General features: G+C 52.8%; 1 protein-coding gene across 1 annotated transcript; it reads right to left on the reverse strand.

Moving 5' to 3' along the window:
• Positions 1 to 1,714: 1,714 nt before the first annotated feature.
• On the reverse strand, positions 1,715 to 13,301 carry WASF2 (WASP family member 2; the record flags this gene model as incomplete). Its single annotated transcript, XM_079545931.1, has 8 exons — positions 1,715 to 1,872; positions 2,351 to 2,859; positions 4,563 to 4,718; positions 6,136 to 6,266; positions 7,364 to 7,481; positions 8,558 to 8,711; positions 9,223 to 9,357; positions 13,172 to 13,301. The coding sequence occupies 8 exons, from the start codon at positions 13,299 to 13,301 to the stop codon at positions 1,715 to 1,717; spliced, it is 1,491 nt and encodes a 496-aa protein (XP_079402057.1).
• Between the last annotated feature and the right edge of the window lie 4,231 nt (positions 13,302 to 17,532).

Genomic DNA, 17,532 nt, shown 5'->3' on the forward strand with positions numbered 1-17,532 from the left:
CCAATCTCTCCTGATTGTGCTCAGGGCTGAGCCGGATCTCAGCCTGACCCACAGCGCAGCACAGCCCCTCCTCCAGGCCCTCATCTGCTCTGGCACACATTAAAAATGCACCAACACACGCGAGAAATCAGTAAGAACTCGATGGCACAAACTGAAATCATCAATCAAACCCCTAAGAAAGGTTTTCAGCAACCCAGCAGCCTCCGGCTGGGCCTGGCGCCCCAGCTATCAGCAACACCACGAAACAAGGCAAGCTGGAGAGGGAACAACAGGCACAGGCTGGCAGAATACTTTACAATTAGAAAGGCAAACAGGTTGGAGATTTGGTCTTAATGGTCCCAGCCCACAGCAGCCTGAGCCACAAGGCTTTGGAATCGCTTTCTGAGACACTTGTGCTCAAATTAAAATACAACAAGCACATCTGCAGCACTGGGAGATTTGCTTATAGATTTCCAAGATATGCATATATTCTATGTAATATAAAACAGCAGTAACACCTAGGTCAGCTAGTTCAAGTTCTCCATTTTCTTCCCCTGCCTGTAGTGAGCAGCCTAGGAATCCGCAGGGTTAGCTGGGAGAAGAAATGTTCTTAAAAATTAACTAATCAACTACAGGAACAAAACACGGGGAACAACACGGGTTAGGTGTGATGGAACCAACGGGCAACTCAGCTCACACACACGAGGTGGTTTGAGGCACAGGACCCCCCTAATCCTGAAGTGAAAGGGAGGAGGAAGCAAAAGTCACACCAGCAATTCCTGCAGCAACGCTCTCTGCAAAAGCGTGCTCACTGCAGTAGAGAAGCAGCGGTTCCAACTGGTCAAAGGGGGCCTGGTGCTCAGAGCAGCCCTCCCCGCTGCTTCCCTGCTGTAGGCACTTCTGGGTTTTGCTTTGTTTCTTTCAGCACGAAGCGGAGCCGTCAGCTCTGCTCTCCCTGCAGCAGGAAGCCAAGCAGCCGTCCTGCTGCAGCCCTGCATCCCTTTGTGCAAGGCTCCCTTGTGGCAAAGCAGTCCTGGGGGTTGTTGAGGAAGGTAAAGGCAGCTTTAAAAAGGAACACACACCCCTCCTCTCATTGCACCCGATGCACGCTGCAGCCCTACAGCCAGCAGTGCCCCCCTGCAGGGGTAAGTCTGGAAATACTGAGGAGGGTCAGAGGGGAAGGAATTGTGCACTAGTGCCGAAAACTGATTATGTGACAGTGGGATGCAGCAGAAAACAGACATTTAAAGCCCGTTTTCTTGCAGCACTACCAGTATTCACTGGAAAGGAAGAGCCACTAGATCAACTGCCTGCTGTTGCAATGAGGAAACTAGCTGAAAACGTCCTTCATCTGAAAGGCCGCGCGGCCACAACAGGATCATCCATCTTTGCTCTAAAAATCCCTCAGGACGGAGGGGTTTTGTGTGCTCTGCCTGGTGGCATCGAGGATCTGGAGGTTTAGTTCTCTTAAATAAGCAACCGTTGCACTGCCTCCAGCCAAATCCCAACGCCTCCATCCTCACTGCCTGCGAGGGGACCTATTGGAAAGGCAGAGCACAAAGTCCTGCCAAAGCCCGGGGGGGAGGGAGAGGGGAGATATGCTGGTGGTTGTCTGAAAACCCTTGGCACATCTTTGGTTACGGGATGAAAAGGAAACGGTGGAAGGTTTGGCCACCTGGTTCTTTAAGAAGCCGTTAACCCAGGAGGGAAGGGAACCGAGGGGACGGGGCCGTGCTTAATCCGACCACTCGTCCTCATCGAACTCTGAAGAGTCATCCTCAGAGTCGCTGTACTCCACGGCGATGCGGCGCGACAGGATGGTCGCCACGTCGTTGCCCACAACGTCCCTCTTCTCCTGCTCCCGCTGCTCCTCCACCTTGCGGAGCTGGAAGCCTGTTGGGAAGAAGGCAACGGAGGGGATCGTTCAAAGGCTTTGGTCACGCTGAAATCCCCAAGGCAGCCGTCCCTTTGATGAAATCCTCTGAGCAAGACAGCCCCTACTCTGCCAGCAAGTATTGGACACGCTACGGAATAACAGTGATGGTGAATGACAGCCAAGACAGGCTGGGTGGGCAGGTGGAATGGGAACTGAATCGTTTCTGCGCTCCTCCGAAGGGTTACACCACTGTCATTCAGCCCACTTTGCAAACTTGGACCGCGGCAGATCTGGCACTGCCGTCTCCAAGGAGCAGGCAGAGGCACACAGCCACCGAGGCCATCATCTGGTTGGGCAGACAAGGAGACAGCAAGAAACCTCCAACAGCGGGGCAGCCGCAGCCCCGCTCGTGAGGCAGCTCCCCACGCTCTCGCCCGGCACACCGTGGGTATTCCACAGGCTGTGGAGCAAGCTGGAGCTGAGACGCAACCTTACCTTGACGAATCGCCGAAAGCAAATCGCTCCTGGCATCGCTAACAGCGGGCAGGGATGACTTGGGCTTGGAGGCGGAGGTGTCTGAGGGTGGAGGCGGCGCCGGGGGCCCATCGAGGCCACTGGAAGACAGAGGCGGGGGGCCAGGAGGCGGTGGGGGGGGCGGGGGGGGCGGTGCGCTCCCACCGCCCGGCTGGGGCAGAGCAGGGGGCTGCACACTGCTGTATTCGGCCGCTGGAGGGGGCGGCGGTGGAGGCGGGGCAGCAAAGTCGGGGTGAGGTGGGAAAGAGGGGGGAGAGGGCGGCGGCGGGGTGCCTGGGGATGGGGGTGGTGGAGGAGGGGTGCTGCCCATCATTGGTGGTGGTGGAGGCGGTGCTGGAGGGGGAGCAAAGCCCGGCCTGGCCCCGGCGGGGGATCCGATCGGAGGAGCTGGCGGTGGGTGGCTCGGGCTGACCAGGCTGGATCTTTTGGTCCCTCCAGAACCAGAACCTCTTTGGTTGTCTACAGGATAGCTGTTGCAAAAGAAGGAGAGACAAATAAGGCCGTTAGCTTTGAGGTCAGACCGTACAGACTCCATGTTAATGAGAATCATGTGTGTCTGTTGCAGCCCAGACAAAAATCTGACTTCAGCTTCAGCTGGTGTTTCCATGAGACCTCGCTCCTCGGGTTTTAGTTTTCTTGCAGGGTTTCTTCTGGCCACCACCACCAGAACAAAGGAGAGCTTCTGGGGACTGGCAGCAACGCTATCATCTGTCCCATCTCCCAGGCTGACAAGAACACGAGCCATCTCACCTCCCTGCCAGAGGCCAGGCGTCACATCTGAGCTCAGAGAAGCCTCTTGGCTTAAGAGCTCCTGCAGAACTGCTAGCTGCTGTCCCTCCATGCTGAGGTCAGACTTCTGACACGCCAAGCAGGGACATCTACTGTGATAAATGGCACAGGGGCTGGCGGGTCTGCCAGGAGAACATATGCTCTCAGCACCTGCTAGGAACAGATCTCTTCGCTGGATTCCGTGGCTCAGAGCTGGAGCGCAGCAACCACGTCTCACAGCTCCCCGTGGGGAACGAAGGGATGAGCACCCAGTGTGCTCTCAGGGAGAACACCGAGTTCCCATCCATGGGAACTGTGCTGCAGCAGAGAGCAACGCTACCCAGAAGGGACTGCAGCATCCTACGTGCGTGTAAAGGAAGCCCCAAACTGACGACATCTTGCACTGCAAGGCAAAAGAGGTTTCGTCTGTTTGCCACAGAAATGTCACAGTTTTTGGCAGTGCACAAACGCTGATCCGTGACAGACCACTGGAGATCAAACCTCACTCCCAGGATTCTTTAAAAACAAACCACCAAAACAAAACCAGAGAGGAGAAGATCTCTGTGGCTGGGCAGAGATCTAAGGAACTGCATAAGGCAGCTTAAGCTTCATCTGAAAGCTCATTTCTGCTCTGCCCTAGAGGAACATGCTGCAGAGTGGAGTGCTTGGTCTCTCTGACACATCAGAAGAGCCTTTTCTGCAGCACTGCTGCCTCTGGATAAGATGGAGACAAGCGAACGCAGTCCTGTCTATCAGACACACTGTTAGCGCCTTTAAGAGAAAACAAAAAGCTGCTCTCTCATTTCAATCTGTGTCTCAAGCCACTGCCGGACCATAGTTCTCATCTCTGGAGGTGACTGGAAGCCACCGTTTCATCTGACACAAAGCAGCCACACTGAACTTCTGCTGTGGAGGAGCCAGCTGGTGTGTTCCAGTCCTTCACATTTTATTACATCTACATCTTCAGCGCCCACATCGTGCATTTGTCAGAAATCACAGGGCAAATGGCAATAGCAAACAAAATCACGAGTGAAAGAAAGTGCTCGTCGCACTTTGCAAGTGCAAAGCTCTCTCAGGAATGTAAACCTACACACACGGGAAGAACTGCACTGGAAAAGAGGGACAGATCCAAGCCGTGCCACGGAGCCAGACCATTAAATGCGATCCTGCTCTTTTAGAAAGCAGAACAGCTCTGCTTGAGTCCTCCTCCAAACCCATTCTTCCCTCCTGCACACAGCGGCTGAGAAGCGCAGAGAGAAGCTCTGCTGCACCTCCCTCCAGACAGGAGGACGCTGCTTCCCATCCAGCGCCCGTCAGGAAGTTCTGCTGTGCCATCTCACGTCTCCTGTCATCCTTTTACACCACCTACTACTCCCTGGTGACAGAAGGGATCCCGTAGGCTTACCTAAATTCCACCGGGGGTGGAGGCAGGCTGTCATCTGGGAACGAAGGAGGTGGAGGCACAATAGAGTCAGTCTGCGGCGGCGGCGGGTAGCAGTTCACCTCCATGCTTTCATTGGAGCCAATGCTGCCGTTCTGATACACCATGTTAGAGGGGTACCTGAGAGAGGAAGGCAGGCGCTGTGTTTAAAGAGTTCAAAGCAACGCCTCAAACTCATTTTCCCCCTTGCTCACGAGAGCATCGCCTCTCAGAAGGGCTGCAGCATCACAGCTGTGCGGCGGCGGCACCAGTAATATTAACCAAGTAGATGGATCAACCTGCAAGGCTCAGAAATTAGGTTTCCTGGCAGGAAGGCTTTTCCCAGCACAGCTGGACCTGCCTCGAGGTGGGACCTTATCAACCACCACAACAGGGCACAGGAAGCAAAACCTGAAAGCAACAGTTAAAAACAAGAAGCCTCTATTTCTCAAAGCATGCTATATGAAGGATCACGTGCGGTTTACTCTGTGTAATCCTTTTGCTGGATATCCTCCTGCTCGCTCACTGCTACCATGTATCAGAACATGATCATGTATTTTAGCCAACAACAAGAAAACCAAAAATATTTTTGAAGTATTTGATGATAGAAAAAAATAAAAGAGTGCATTTTGAGCAAGCTGGCCTCGAAAGGCTCTGAGCTACGCTGGGTGTCATCAGTGACAAAAAGAAGAGCTACTGAAAAGATATGGCATGCCATTAAAAGCAAGCATCCCAACTGAAGCACTGCTCAGTGCAGCTGTTCAGGTGTCAGTGGGTTCATCTCACCGTGGGGCGAGGTGCTGCAACTGCTCCTCAGAAGCATTCAGATGCATGCACGCACTGATGCCAGAAAACAGAGGAGCAGGGAAAGGTGCTGTTGTGCTGCTCGATTCCTCTGCTCGAAACCAAACCTGTCCTCCTATTAAACTAAGAGCAAGTTTTATTTTTAGCTGGAGAGTGTGATTTAAAGAGAGATTTTTCTTGTATGAAAGGAAGCTGCGAGGAGCAAGCAAGAGAGAGGTGCATTGTGGGGAATTCAGTCTGCTTCCAGCCTGGCTGGTGTCAAAAGTTAAATGAATTCCCAAGCCAAAAGCACTAAAGAGAGATCTGTAGCTTGGAACACTTGGATGGGAGCTGCCCCCGCTCCAACTTCAGGGCGTGAAGAGCCGCTTGTGAGATCTAACAGAGCCATCACAGCACCACCAGGCGCCACCCTGCTCCTCAGCACCAGCCCCAGAGCTGGGGGTGACGGGAAGGGCACCGCCAGGGGTGCGCAGCCACAGCCTCTGTTCCGTGCCCACGAGGCAGGCAGATGGAGCAGCCGTGCTGCTGAGGCTGTTCCTGCCACCTTGTTCAAGCCGTGTGGCTCCCTGATTTATTTAGCAAATTCTAAATCCGCAGATGGATTTACTTTGGAGAATCTGATTAGTGGCAGTATCGATCCGCACTGTGCAGCAGATCTGGAGAAGCTGCAGAGCAGGGTGAACTGCATTACAATCACCACCACCTGCCCGCTACCCCTTGCTGGGCAGCAGAGCGGAGCCCTGGACTTGCTTACCCAGCAGGACCGTGTTTGTCCTTTATCTCAACAAATTCTTGCCCCATTTTCAGTTTCTCCCACTCTTCTTTTCGGGTTTTGATTTTCCGTGGGTTCACGTTTCCTCGGTTCGGATTCTCCTTTTTCTCTTTCTACAGGAGGAAAGAAAAGGGAGGAGGAATCAAACAAAAGCCTTATTTTGCTTTAAACTCCCTGGGAACAGGAAGGGATGGGACAGACCTGCAGCAGTTTCAAGAAAGCACATTCTCTGAGAGGGCCAAGATTTGTCACTCGTTTTCCCGACTGCTGAAAGCTCCAACGTCCTCCCAGACAAAGAAGATGGAGCAGAGAGAGCAGCAAAAGACACCACCCAGCTTCCTCAGCATGACGTCAGGGCCACAGCCTGGCACCACCACCTCGGGGGCAGTGAGAGCTCCATTTCCCCTCATCAATTCTGCTCTTGGCCTGCGTGTCAAGGCTGCCAAAGCCCACCACCGCCTCGCTGGTGTTAACGCTTGGGCTGTGCAGCCTCGTTTTCTGTGTTCTGACTCGTCCTAGCTCCTTCCTTTGTCACTCTGACACGGAAAGAGCTGCATCTGTTTTGATATTTGGGACTTTGGCTGCTGGAAAGCTAAATGAAGCATGCTCAAACTGAGGCTTTTATGGCGCCGCTTTCAGCATTGGTTCAAATCCCCCAGTAACCAAATCAGGAGCTTCACCTGGTGCTTTCAGCCTGCATGGCTTTGCTAAGCCTCCTGATGGCCGCTCATTGAACATCATGGCCTCTTCTGGCACTCCTGAAGGTTTTCTCCTTTGTTTTTTGACTCTTCCACAATAGATTTTATTGCAGCACAGGCAAAGCGTGGCGCTGGGGCAGAGGGGCTGGCGCTGCTTCAACAGCCAGCAGACCCCCGTGCAGCACCACAACACAGAGAAGACTGACAACACTGACACAGCCCTGCTCTGCTGACTGCATCAGCGCTGTCTGAAGACAAATTAAACCCTTCTAACAACACAAAGAAGATGGCATTTGGAAAAACAGATTAAGGGTATCCTTGTTGTCTTCTTTTTAATTAACAGCGATGAAAGTAAAGCAGATCAAAACTTCTCTGAATTGATCCCCGAAGAGCTTAAGAGAGTAAACCTCAATTTTGGATAGCAACTTTGGAGCCCGCAGTTCATTAACGCTTTCCACCTCCTCTCCCACCCTGACGTGCTGCTGAAATGGCAGCGATCTCCCATTTCTCACCCTGTGCTTCCGCTTCTCTTTCATAATATCCTTGGTGTCCTGAAGCATTTTCTCTTTCCAAAGGTCAAAGAAATAGGAAGGATCGGTGTAGAATTTAAGTGCCTCCTTGCCATCGTCCCTAGAACGGGGAGGAGAAAACGCACACATCAAGAGGCCAAGTCATGCAATTGTTTGCAGCCCAAAGAAAATAAAAGCCACCAGCCCAGACAGCAGATTAAAAGTCTGCAATCAGAAGGTCAAACGCTCTGCTCTCGCCTCTGTCCTCCATTTAAAACCAGGCAGCAGGCCCACAGCAGCCGCCGCTCGTCCCAGCACTCCCACCTGCCATCTCTTCCACCCTCACACAGACTCTGCATTTCAGCACCTGAAGAACTCGGCTGCTCTGAGCAATCACCAGGAGAGCAGCAGGTCTCTCACTCCAACTCCCACTTGTTTGTGTTGTATTTTTGGTGTGAAAAAATCTCCTCCAGCCCGGGAACCCTAAATCAGAGCGGCAGCGTCCTTGAAACTCGTGTGTGTGTGCACACACTCACTCTCCTACTTTGCAGTGCAGCCGCGTCTGGCAGAAGACAGCTGCCTCCAGCTATCTGTAATTACTTTTTACCTGTTCAAAAGATATTTATGGATGTGGGCTAAGTCTCTGTGTTCCGACCCCCTTACTTCTGCCGCGGACAAGATGAAATGGCACGGCAGGACCGCTCGGGAGAAGGGCTCACAAAGCCCACCTAGGTCACGTCAGAGGTCTCAGGCCAGGCATGGGAGCATCTCCAGACCTACAGGAGCCTGCTGCACCCACCTGGGTGAGAGCCACACACAGATGGACGCTCTGCAGTTTGCACTGCGGCTTTCTGGAAAGAAGCCACGGGGCTACAGTGAAGCACAAGAAAAATGCATCATCTGCACAACACCTAGCATGTTTATGCAGTGCAAGCCAAGCCTTGCCCCAAGGCAGTCACAAAAGTGACAGCAGGTAACCAAACGTATAATTCTCTAGCTATGCTCATTTGTACAGCCTCAAAAGCAAAGTTTCATGTAATCCAAAGGATGGAGATTTCCCGGCGGATCTCCAAATCTATTTCCAATTAAAGATGGCTACTTCAATACAGCAGGGGATGGGAAATGACCTCAGCTGTTTGGGAGGAAGAAGCTTCCTCTGTCAGGGAACAAACGCCTACGGAGGTGCTGTGGTGTTACCTATAAGGGGAAAGAATGTTGAGAGGTGGAGGAGTATTGCAGGTCCCATAGGTTTCAAGGACAGGCACCGGCAGAGAATCTCTGTCGAAGAGCTTCTGGTCCTGAGTAGTGGAGCTTTTGAAGGCCTTCCTGGTGTTAATGCCCTGCAGGGAGACTGTAAGAAAGAGAGGAGAGCAAGTGAAGAGCAGCTTGACCCAGGCCAACGGCACTGAGGATCAAGCAGCAACCATCTGACTTCAGCTGGAGCTGTCGGCGTGCTTAGCGCTCCTTCAGCTCAGGTTCTTTCCCCACAGATCTCTTGGGAAGCCCAGCAAGTCTCAGGCCGTGCTGTGACAAGATCTGCTGCTGTACAGACGTGGCTTGAGAGCTGCTGAGTGTTTTCAAACCCCTGCAACCAAGACTTGGGAAATCTATGGTACCCAAGTGCTGAAGGACGAGCTGCCACACACAGATCTGCTAACAAGCAAATCTCTCCTCGGCCAGATGGACGCCCACGTGGCAGCACCGGGCCTTTTTGGGAGGAGTGGAACAGTCCCCCTCAGTCCAAGGGAAGCCATTCGAACACCAGTCACAGCACCAGGCTCACCATGGGGCCACGGATCAGCCACGCTCAGAGAGAACCTTTACTATGCTTTGTCTGCAGGGACTGTGCTGCACTGCATTACCTTCCTCCTCTTTGGGATCCAGCTGAGTGACTTTGACTTGCAAGCGGTCAACTCTCTCGACAAGAACGCTCACCCGGGAGGCAAAAGTGTTGGCTTGAGTAAACAACTCTCCAAATATGTCTTCTGCAAATTTACCTGCAACGTTAAAGCGACCACGTTACCCTCGCGAGCCGCATCAAACCACGTGCAAACATGATCTCCCACTTTGTTTCCCTGCAGAAAGAAAGAAGGATGAACCGCGCTTCTTTTCGGGTCTGCCAGGGTTGGGTGCAACATCCAGGAGGACAACGCTCCCTTCCACCACAACCTGGCATTTCTGGGGGATCTTCAGGCCACGAAGAAACAACTGAGACACACTTTCAAGTCAGTGTTAAAGTAATGAAAAAGAGGGCTGACAACGTAACACTGGTCTGAATCCAGATGGGTCTGTAGGTCCTTTAAGATTCACTGCTGTTCTGTTTATTAGACAAGACAACACAGACTTTTATTGCTCTGGAGAAGCTCAAAGGCTCCTGGTCTCCAGCAGGCCTGCCTCCAGGGTAACTGGCACATATTTACAAGCTCAAAGAGCTCTGGAAGCAGAGAGCAGACCCAGTCCTTGATCCTAAAGCCTGAGCTATAACCACAGACAAAAGCACTGACCCTTTTGTTCCTTCAGGTGGCAGTGTCTGAAAAATTGATGCATTCACGTTTATTCTAAATCAAAACCAAAAGGGAACTTCTCCAACAGGAATGTTCTCTCTGTAACAGCTTGGGTTGCCCAGTGGGCTGTGATGACAAACATCATCCATCGTTTGGATGGTGAGAGCGCCTTGGGGCTTGGATCAGAAGCCTGCTGCACCACTTACAAGCCTAACAAAAAGATGTCCCCTGTCCTTAAGAGTTTAAAATCTACAAATACAAGGAGAGATGACCACAGGTGGACAGAGATGGGTGAACTGAAAGAAAAAGAAGCTAAAAGGAGCATCGTCCTTAAAGCTCCGCTCTCCAGCATTACCTCAAAGTGGGCAGACCCCAGATAACCAGGCAGAGGACAGCACTGACGGGAACAGACTGGGCACTGACGGCAGCCAGGCCCACCGAGCTTCCACTGATGGGAAACATTTCCAGCCACGGCTGCTGAGCACGAGGCTGCTCCCAACCAGCCGTCTGGTTCTGCGAGCACAGCATCGTATGGTCAGCAGTTTGTTCTGGAATCTGTTACTCCCAGAGATCCTCTCCGACATTCAGGAAAGGATAAGCAGTGAGAAGCCAGACGTTACCAGCAATGTTGGAAAACGTGGCCGGCTGCAAGGAGTCACGCAGGAAAGATCCCCTCCTATGAAGCACGGCAACGGCAGCCACCAGTGCCTGTGCAAACCCTCCCAGCAGGGCTGAGCTGACACCCATACCGCAGGTTGCTCATTCGTCCTCCTGTTATCAGTGACTCGTTCTCAATGCCACGCAGTTCTCCTTACGCCGCCAAGCACGGAGAACAAGGCAGGTTAAAAATCAACCTCCTCCACCCCTCCTGGTGGCAGTGCCAGCTTCAAGTGCCTGCAGAAGGCAAATGCTGGATGTGAACTTCAGCCGACCTCCTCCCTCGGCTCTCCTGGACAGCACTGACTCCACATATGCTCTGCTAACAAGCCCAGCTCTCCCCAATCTCCTGGGGAGGACTGCAGCCCTGGAGACCCAAGGGTGGATAGCTCTGACTGCAGCCAGGTGCCACAAGGCATTCTGTGCTCACCACCAGCACCAGCCCTCCTGTTTGACCAAAGGAAGTGAACACTTATCTCCGGGATAATTTGTTGCCCCTCCCAGCAATAGCTCATAAAGTTGTAATTCGGTTCTGTGTTAAGGAGAACTGAGAATCATTTCCAAATTTCACAAGGAACTCCAACCAGTAGAAGGGAAGATACCAAGTCTTTGGTTGCAGCGCTGAGTGGCACATCAAGCATAAAATAACACAAAGAGCATCGCACGTGGTGTCCTGAACTCTGCCAGGAGCAGGGATGGTCTGTGCTCCCTCACCTGTGTGAGTGCAGCAGTTCTGAGATAACATTCAGGATCTTGCATGCGCCTTGGTGCTCCACGTGCAGTTTCAGATGGGGTAAGGCAGAGATTAATTTTTGGTTTAGTTACTTTGACTGCCGCCAAAGTGCAACTCACCATCAGAATTACCTTTGTCATGCACTGGCAGGAAGACACACAGTGTGATTCAATAGGTCTCTCCACCTTTAGCTCGTGGATTCTATAGCACAGCCAGCTTACACAGAGAGCTACCAGCTGTGATAGTAACGAAGGGTAAACTCACTGGAATATGAAAGTTTGACAAGATTTATGTTTGCATCTTTGTAAGGAGACTGTGGTGCACTAGGCATGGCTGATTATTCACTTGACAGAGCTGTCACAGCCTACTGAACCTGCTTCGCATTCCTGCAACGCTCAGCGTGCGAAGTAGGAGTGGATTTCTTCCTCCAAAGTAAGAGAGGTAAAGGAGGGAGGCAGCACTTTGGTCACCTGGGTGTGAGTGCTCTGCAGCAGCGAGCCTAAATAGCTTCATTTACAACACTGCTGACCCCAGGGATGGGGATAAGGGATGGTGCTCATCATCCCCCCTGCATGCCCTGCTCCCCCTCGTGCAGGGAGGCACGCAGGGTCAGCTGGAGCCATCTCTCCTCCAGGTACCCGGCTGCACCACGCAGACGTCCCAGGGCACCTTCCAGGAAAGGAGCCCAGCTGCAAGTTGGCTCCCTGTGCTTTGCTGCCTCCGCTGAGGCAGACACAGAGAAGCTTTGAATATCTGAGCTGTGCAAAGACAGCCTAAATCTGCAGGATCTCACCGGGGCTCTGTCACACTAACCCGCCGCATGCCTTTGGACTGGGATTAGCTTTCTGTGCAGCTGAGATCTGCACAGCTTTACTGCCTCCTTCCTCCTCATTTCACATGCACGAGATGGATTTTCCTCGCATTCCACAACCCTCTTGGCTACCAGACCCACCAAATTACCAACAAGGTGAGCGGATGCACAGGTCCTGCCGGTGCAGTGACATTTCCACAGCCCAAAACAGAACGTGGCACCGACTGGCAGCCATCACAGGCCCCGATTTCAGTGGCAGCCACGGTTTTCACTGCTGGAAAGAGGCTGTAGCTGAGGTTCCTGCCACATTAGGCAAGGAGCTTACTTTGCAGAGCAAGCAGAAGCGCTCGCAGACACCACCGCTAAGCTCAACAATATATTAGTTTGATTCTCAAAGACTTGCTTCAAGGGTAAAGGTGGCTAATCAGAAGCCAGAGCATTTCAAGGGAGTACGAAGCCATCCCACAGAGACCACAATTAACTCTTCTCTCCTCCCATGGCACGCAGGCCCACGTTTTCCCCCGGCCTTTCCAAGGCTATGGGGCAGCCCGCCGGAGAGCTGAGCTTGGTGCTGCCGTCTGAGCGAGCAGCCCTGAGCCCCCAGTGCTCCAAAGGCAATGCCTGGGGACTTTGGGTCTTGCAAGGTAGCAAACAGCAGGGGCAAACAGGCTGCTTCTGCACGGGCACTTTAATTATCTTTCATTAAAAAGAAGACTACTTACACGCCACAGCTTCGGCGCAGTCAAGCTCCATTTAGTAGCGCACGCAATTAGAGGCACATTCTCTGACACAAGATCCTGGCTGCTCTGAGAGCCTCCCATTTTACAAGCCTGAGTTGTGCTCCATCCTTCCATCTGCAGCTTCGCTGCAGCCTCGCACACACGCACGCACACACATGCGCACACCCCCTCCCCAGTTTCTCCTAGATGGGGAAGGCAGTGGGACCAAGGATATGAAATTAGCATCGGATTTCGTTAGGAAAACATTTTAGCATTACCCGGGGAAGGCAGATGGGGGAGAAATAGGAACACAAGAGTAGAAAGGGAGCTAAATAAAGAGCACTAGCGACTCCTGAGGGCAACGCGCAGGCTCGCCATGGTACTCACTCAGGCTGCCCAGCTGTCGAATGACATTTGCCAGGGTGATGTTGGTCATGCATTCCAGCTCGCTTCGAACGCTAGGCAACGTCTGACGGCACAGGTGCCTTGGCTCAATGTTCCTCGTTACTAACGGCATGGTGGACCTGCTTCAGGCACTGTTCTGAAAGATGAAAAACAACCCAAAAAAGAAACAGGAAAGGATTACTCAACCGCAAATTCCAGGCACACCAGAGCCATGGTGTTCGTTTTTCCTGCTCTCAAATGGCTTTATTTATAAGCCTCCTTCCCCCCCCCCCTTTTCCCCGACCTTATAATACTGGCTCTTCAGAAATAAAGATCCCGCTGTTCTGTGACTTGCAGTGACAGCAAAGTCCCACCGGCTCAGGTATGGAGGCAGCGATGGAAAACTACACAGCTTCGCCCACACGCGAGGTGCTGCCCGCGTCGCCGCCGCCGCCGCTCCCTTCCTACCCATCCGCAGCCTCCTGCCTTCCCCGCTCACACACAGCATCGCAGCGAGCCTCAAAACCCTTCTTCAGGAATTTGTTAAACCCGAGAGCGATGGCTTTGCTTCGACCAGAGGACGAGGGCAGGAGATGGGGGGGGAACAACGCGCGGCTCCTCCCGCGGCGGCACGGCGCGGCTCTGCTGAACAACAGGAAGCGCTTGCAGCTGACCAGGAAACTTTCTGCTGACTGTTCTTCATCCTGCAGGCTGCACCCAACGGCCCTCAGGAAATCCCCCAGGGCTGAGGTTTACACGGGCCATTGTTTTTTGTGCTGGGGCCGTTTAATGGTAAGGGAGCCCAAAGCGGGACAAAGAGCTTTCAGGCGCAGGTCAGCCCTTCCAAGGGACAAAACTCTCCTCTGCCAACAGGCTGGAGTGTCCAAGCAGCAAACGTCCCCCTCGCAATGTCTGCCCCTGAGATGGAGGGGTGCCTTGCTAAGCAGAGCTCGGAGCAAGCCTGAAATCTTCAAACCTCAGAGAAAGCAAATACAGCCCAACTTTGTGATTAATTTAGAAGGGGAAAGAATCACTTTTCTAGGTCAGCTGAGGAGCAGCCCAAGAGAAGCAGCCAGCTCCCATGTGATAGGCATGCTGATCTGCCCGGGCCGGGTGTAAAAATAAAACAGGAAGCTAACAGCTTGGGGAACATGGCTTCCTGTCACCAACAGCAAAAACCCAAGAACCATAAAAAATCAGCTGTTTGCTCTTGACTTTGAGCCACCCTTTGATAGTCTCTGTGGCAGCTGGCAGCTTATCTTTGAGGTCCAGGAGTCCTTCCTGGATGCTTTTCTATCAGGGTGTTAAGAGGAAGAAGTGGGCATTATCCCTCCTAATTACCTCACAAGCCAGATTTTGAATTGCTAAATGTGACCCATTAAGGCAGAGGAGTTGGAGTGCTGCAGCGCAGGGCTATCTCCTGGACAAGCAGATGGAGGATGCCATTTTGAGCCAGGGACGGCGTGCGCACAGCCCTGCACCAGGGACAGGGCCCCAAAAGCATAAACCTGGGGGCAGAAGGGAGCAGGGTTTGCCTCCAGGTAAATAAAAGCTGTGCTTCTCCAAGGACTGAGGTCTGTGCTGCTCTTCGCCGTGTGCAAGCGCTGCAGCAGCCGCTGTAACTGCTGAGATATTTAAAGAACAGGGTGAACCAAGGAAGGACTCTGACCTTCGCTTCCAAACACCCCGTGTTTTATTGATTACAGCCCAAGCCCTGCAATCTTTTGCCAGCTTTAGCGCTTTAAGCCAGACAAACTTTCCCAGCTCCCCCCAGACTGCAGTCTGCAGCTCTCATAAACAAGGCAGCATTTGCAGGCTGCCTGCATCGAGCTTCTCCCTCGTGCTCCCCAGGGCTCGGTGGGATCTGCAGAGCTGGGACAGACACCGAGCCTGGGCTGTAAGGGAGAGAGAGGCGAGCGTGCATATGGAATAAAGGGAAATAAAATAAACCAGCACCAACAAAAACCACCCACAAAAGATGATAGGTGTGCTGGGTCAGAGAGAAGCGCTCCTCTCTGCATGTATGTAGAGAAGAGGGCAGAAATGCAGAGTAACACCCCCAAATACCCCTGCAGGAAGACCAGCCTCAAGGACGCCCATAGCTACACCTCATCTATTCTTTCCCTACCCCCAGAGCGTTTGGTTTCAAAGCCTGTTCTGCAACTAAAGGCAAAGAGTAGCGGTGCAAATCGCCTCTTTACAACTGCACTGCACAACTACAGCACGAATCTGCACCAGTGCAAGACAGCCAGCAGCGATAAGGGCTAAGAAAAACACTCCCTTTATAGCCTAGCTCATCCTGGCAGCCACCCCCACCCTCCCAGCACAGCCTGCCACACTCCACTGCAGAATCAAGAGTTTCGCCCTTGTGATGGCTCCGACAGCACAGCAGTGCTGCTTCTTCCCAAGGCAACGGGGCCGGCCCTGCTGCCCCCAACCCCAGCCAGGAGCTGGCAAGCAGCAGTGAGACGTGAAGGCATTAACCCTGCCGAGCACTGGAGATGGGGAGGCAGGAAGGACGGGATGGCAGCAGGCACAGCCCTGTGCTCCTGCAGCAGCGCTGGGACGAGGCACCGAAAGCAACGCTCCACCTCCCCTCAGCTTTGAGATTTCAGGTGTTTTCACAGCATGGGGAGAGGAAAGCTGGGACCTGCAGAGCCCAGCAATAAGAGCAGTGCCCCCGCAAGAAGGAGCTTCCCTGGAGGACCTCCTTTTTCCCCATCCCCTTTGGTGGGAAGGTATAGAGATAACAGCTAATGGGCTCCTGTAAAACCTTCATGCCTCATGAGTAGGTGGGACAAAGATTAATAGTCTGGATTGGAAAATAAGTGGTGTGTTTTGAAAGCAGCAGCCGGGAGGGGCAGGAAATAAAGCGTGGAGAAGGGAGAACGTCTGAGAGCAGAGGGAGAAGGAGGAAGCAAAATGCTGGAGACAGCACGAGGTGAGCAGCTGGGGGCAGGGGAGGGACGCAGAAACGAAACAAGGAAGGGACAGACAGAAAAAAAGCTTTCCAGGAGGTTCTTGCTTTTATTCTTTAAGAGAGTCATTAAGAAACTGATTGACAGCACGCTACCAGCAAGGGCCATCCAGAGCTGCTTTCCTTTCCACAGTCAGGGCATGACAGCACAGCAGTTTTCCACCCCAGCTAGCCAGAGTGGTCATCAGGCATTAGTCGCTGTCACGTAACCACAGCAGACCATATATTATAACTAAATCCTGCCATTCAGAAGCAAGTTAAATGAATTGTGAGGCCAAAAATAAAATAAAAAAAAGCCAACCCTTATCTTTTGGGCAAAGATTCCACTTGCTCATTAATCTGAAGATCTGACTTGCTGTAATGCCAGTTTGGGGTGCATGCGCTGCAGGAGGCACAGAGCACCTCCCCAACCTTGCTGCAAGCAGGGAGGACACAGAGTATGGTAAAAGCAAAGTGCCTCTATGAAACTTGACTGTCTGCAACAGATTTGTAATGAATACGGAGGAAAAAAAGCAAAGCATCAAACTGAAAGCAGCTCGAGCTGTGAGTGAAGAAGAGGGGCGTTCTTTGCTGGTTGGAGAGCGGAAGGGAATCGCTGCTCCTGTGCCAACCCCACCAACGTCGTGGCATGCAGAGATGCTCAGAACGCCCATCCTGCTACCTGCTGTGCTGCACACCTTCTCAGGAACAAGGAGGAAGGGTTTGCCTCAAGTGAACCAATGTTTTTCTCTCCCTGTCTTGCAGCAGAACATCCCTACCTGCTCCAGGCAAGCATTTCTTCTCCAGTCTCTGAGCCACGGCCTGAATCACAGAAGGCTCCAAGCTTTGTTATGACAGCAGAGACTAAAAGCCGAGGCACCCAGAGCCCAGCTTTCCCCATGGCCTCCCCCTGTGTCCGGCAGGGCACTGCCAGCATTCCTCATCCTTTCCCCTCTCCCAAAGCGCTTACACACACATTGCTGAGCGCCGCGCTGCTCACAGCCCTAAGCCAGCCCGGAAAGTTTGCTGAGCACAACGAAAGCTGTGCAAGGCAAGAACCCCATCCTACATTCCTAGCAATCCTCCAGCCACAACCGGCACCTCGCCATCCTTCCCTCAGCACCTGTGCTGCACTGCATGCACCAAGCCTCAGACTCTTTGCGCTGCTGCAGGAAAGCGGGCTTTGCGCACGCTGCTGCACATCAGAGTCCCTGCACCCAGCACAGCACGCAGGAACGCCTCGCTCACCACATTTTAACGCCTCACACCCCACATTTTAAGTGCATTCTGACTGTGGCAGTCATTCCTGCAAACACTTTTGGGTGCTGGGAACAAGGGTGGCCAAGCACGGGCCGGGAAAGGGAAAACAAGACCACAGCGTGCAGCTTTTGCTTCTCCTAATGCAGCA

Source organism: Tetrao urogallus (assembly GCF_951394365.1).
Source record: "Tetrao urogallus genome assembly, chromosome: 23".
NCBI classification, from domain to species: domain Eukaryota; kingdom Metazoa; phylum Chordata; class Aves; order Galliformes; family Phasianidae; genus Tetrao; species Tetrao urogallus.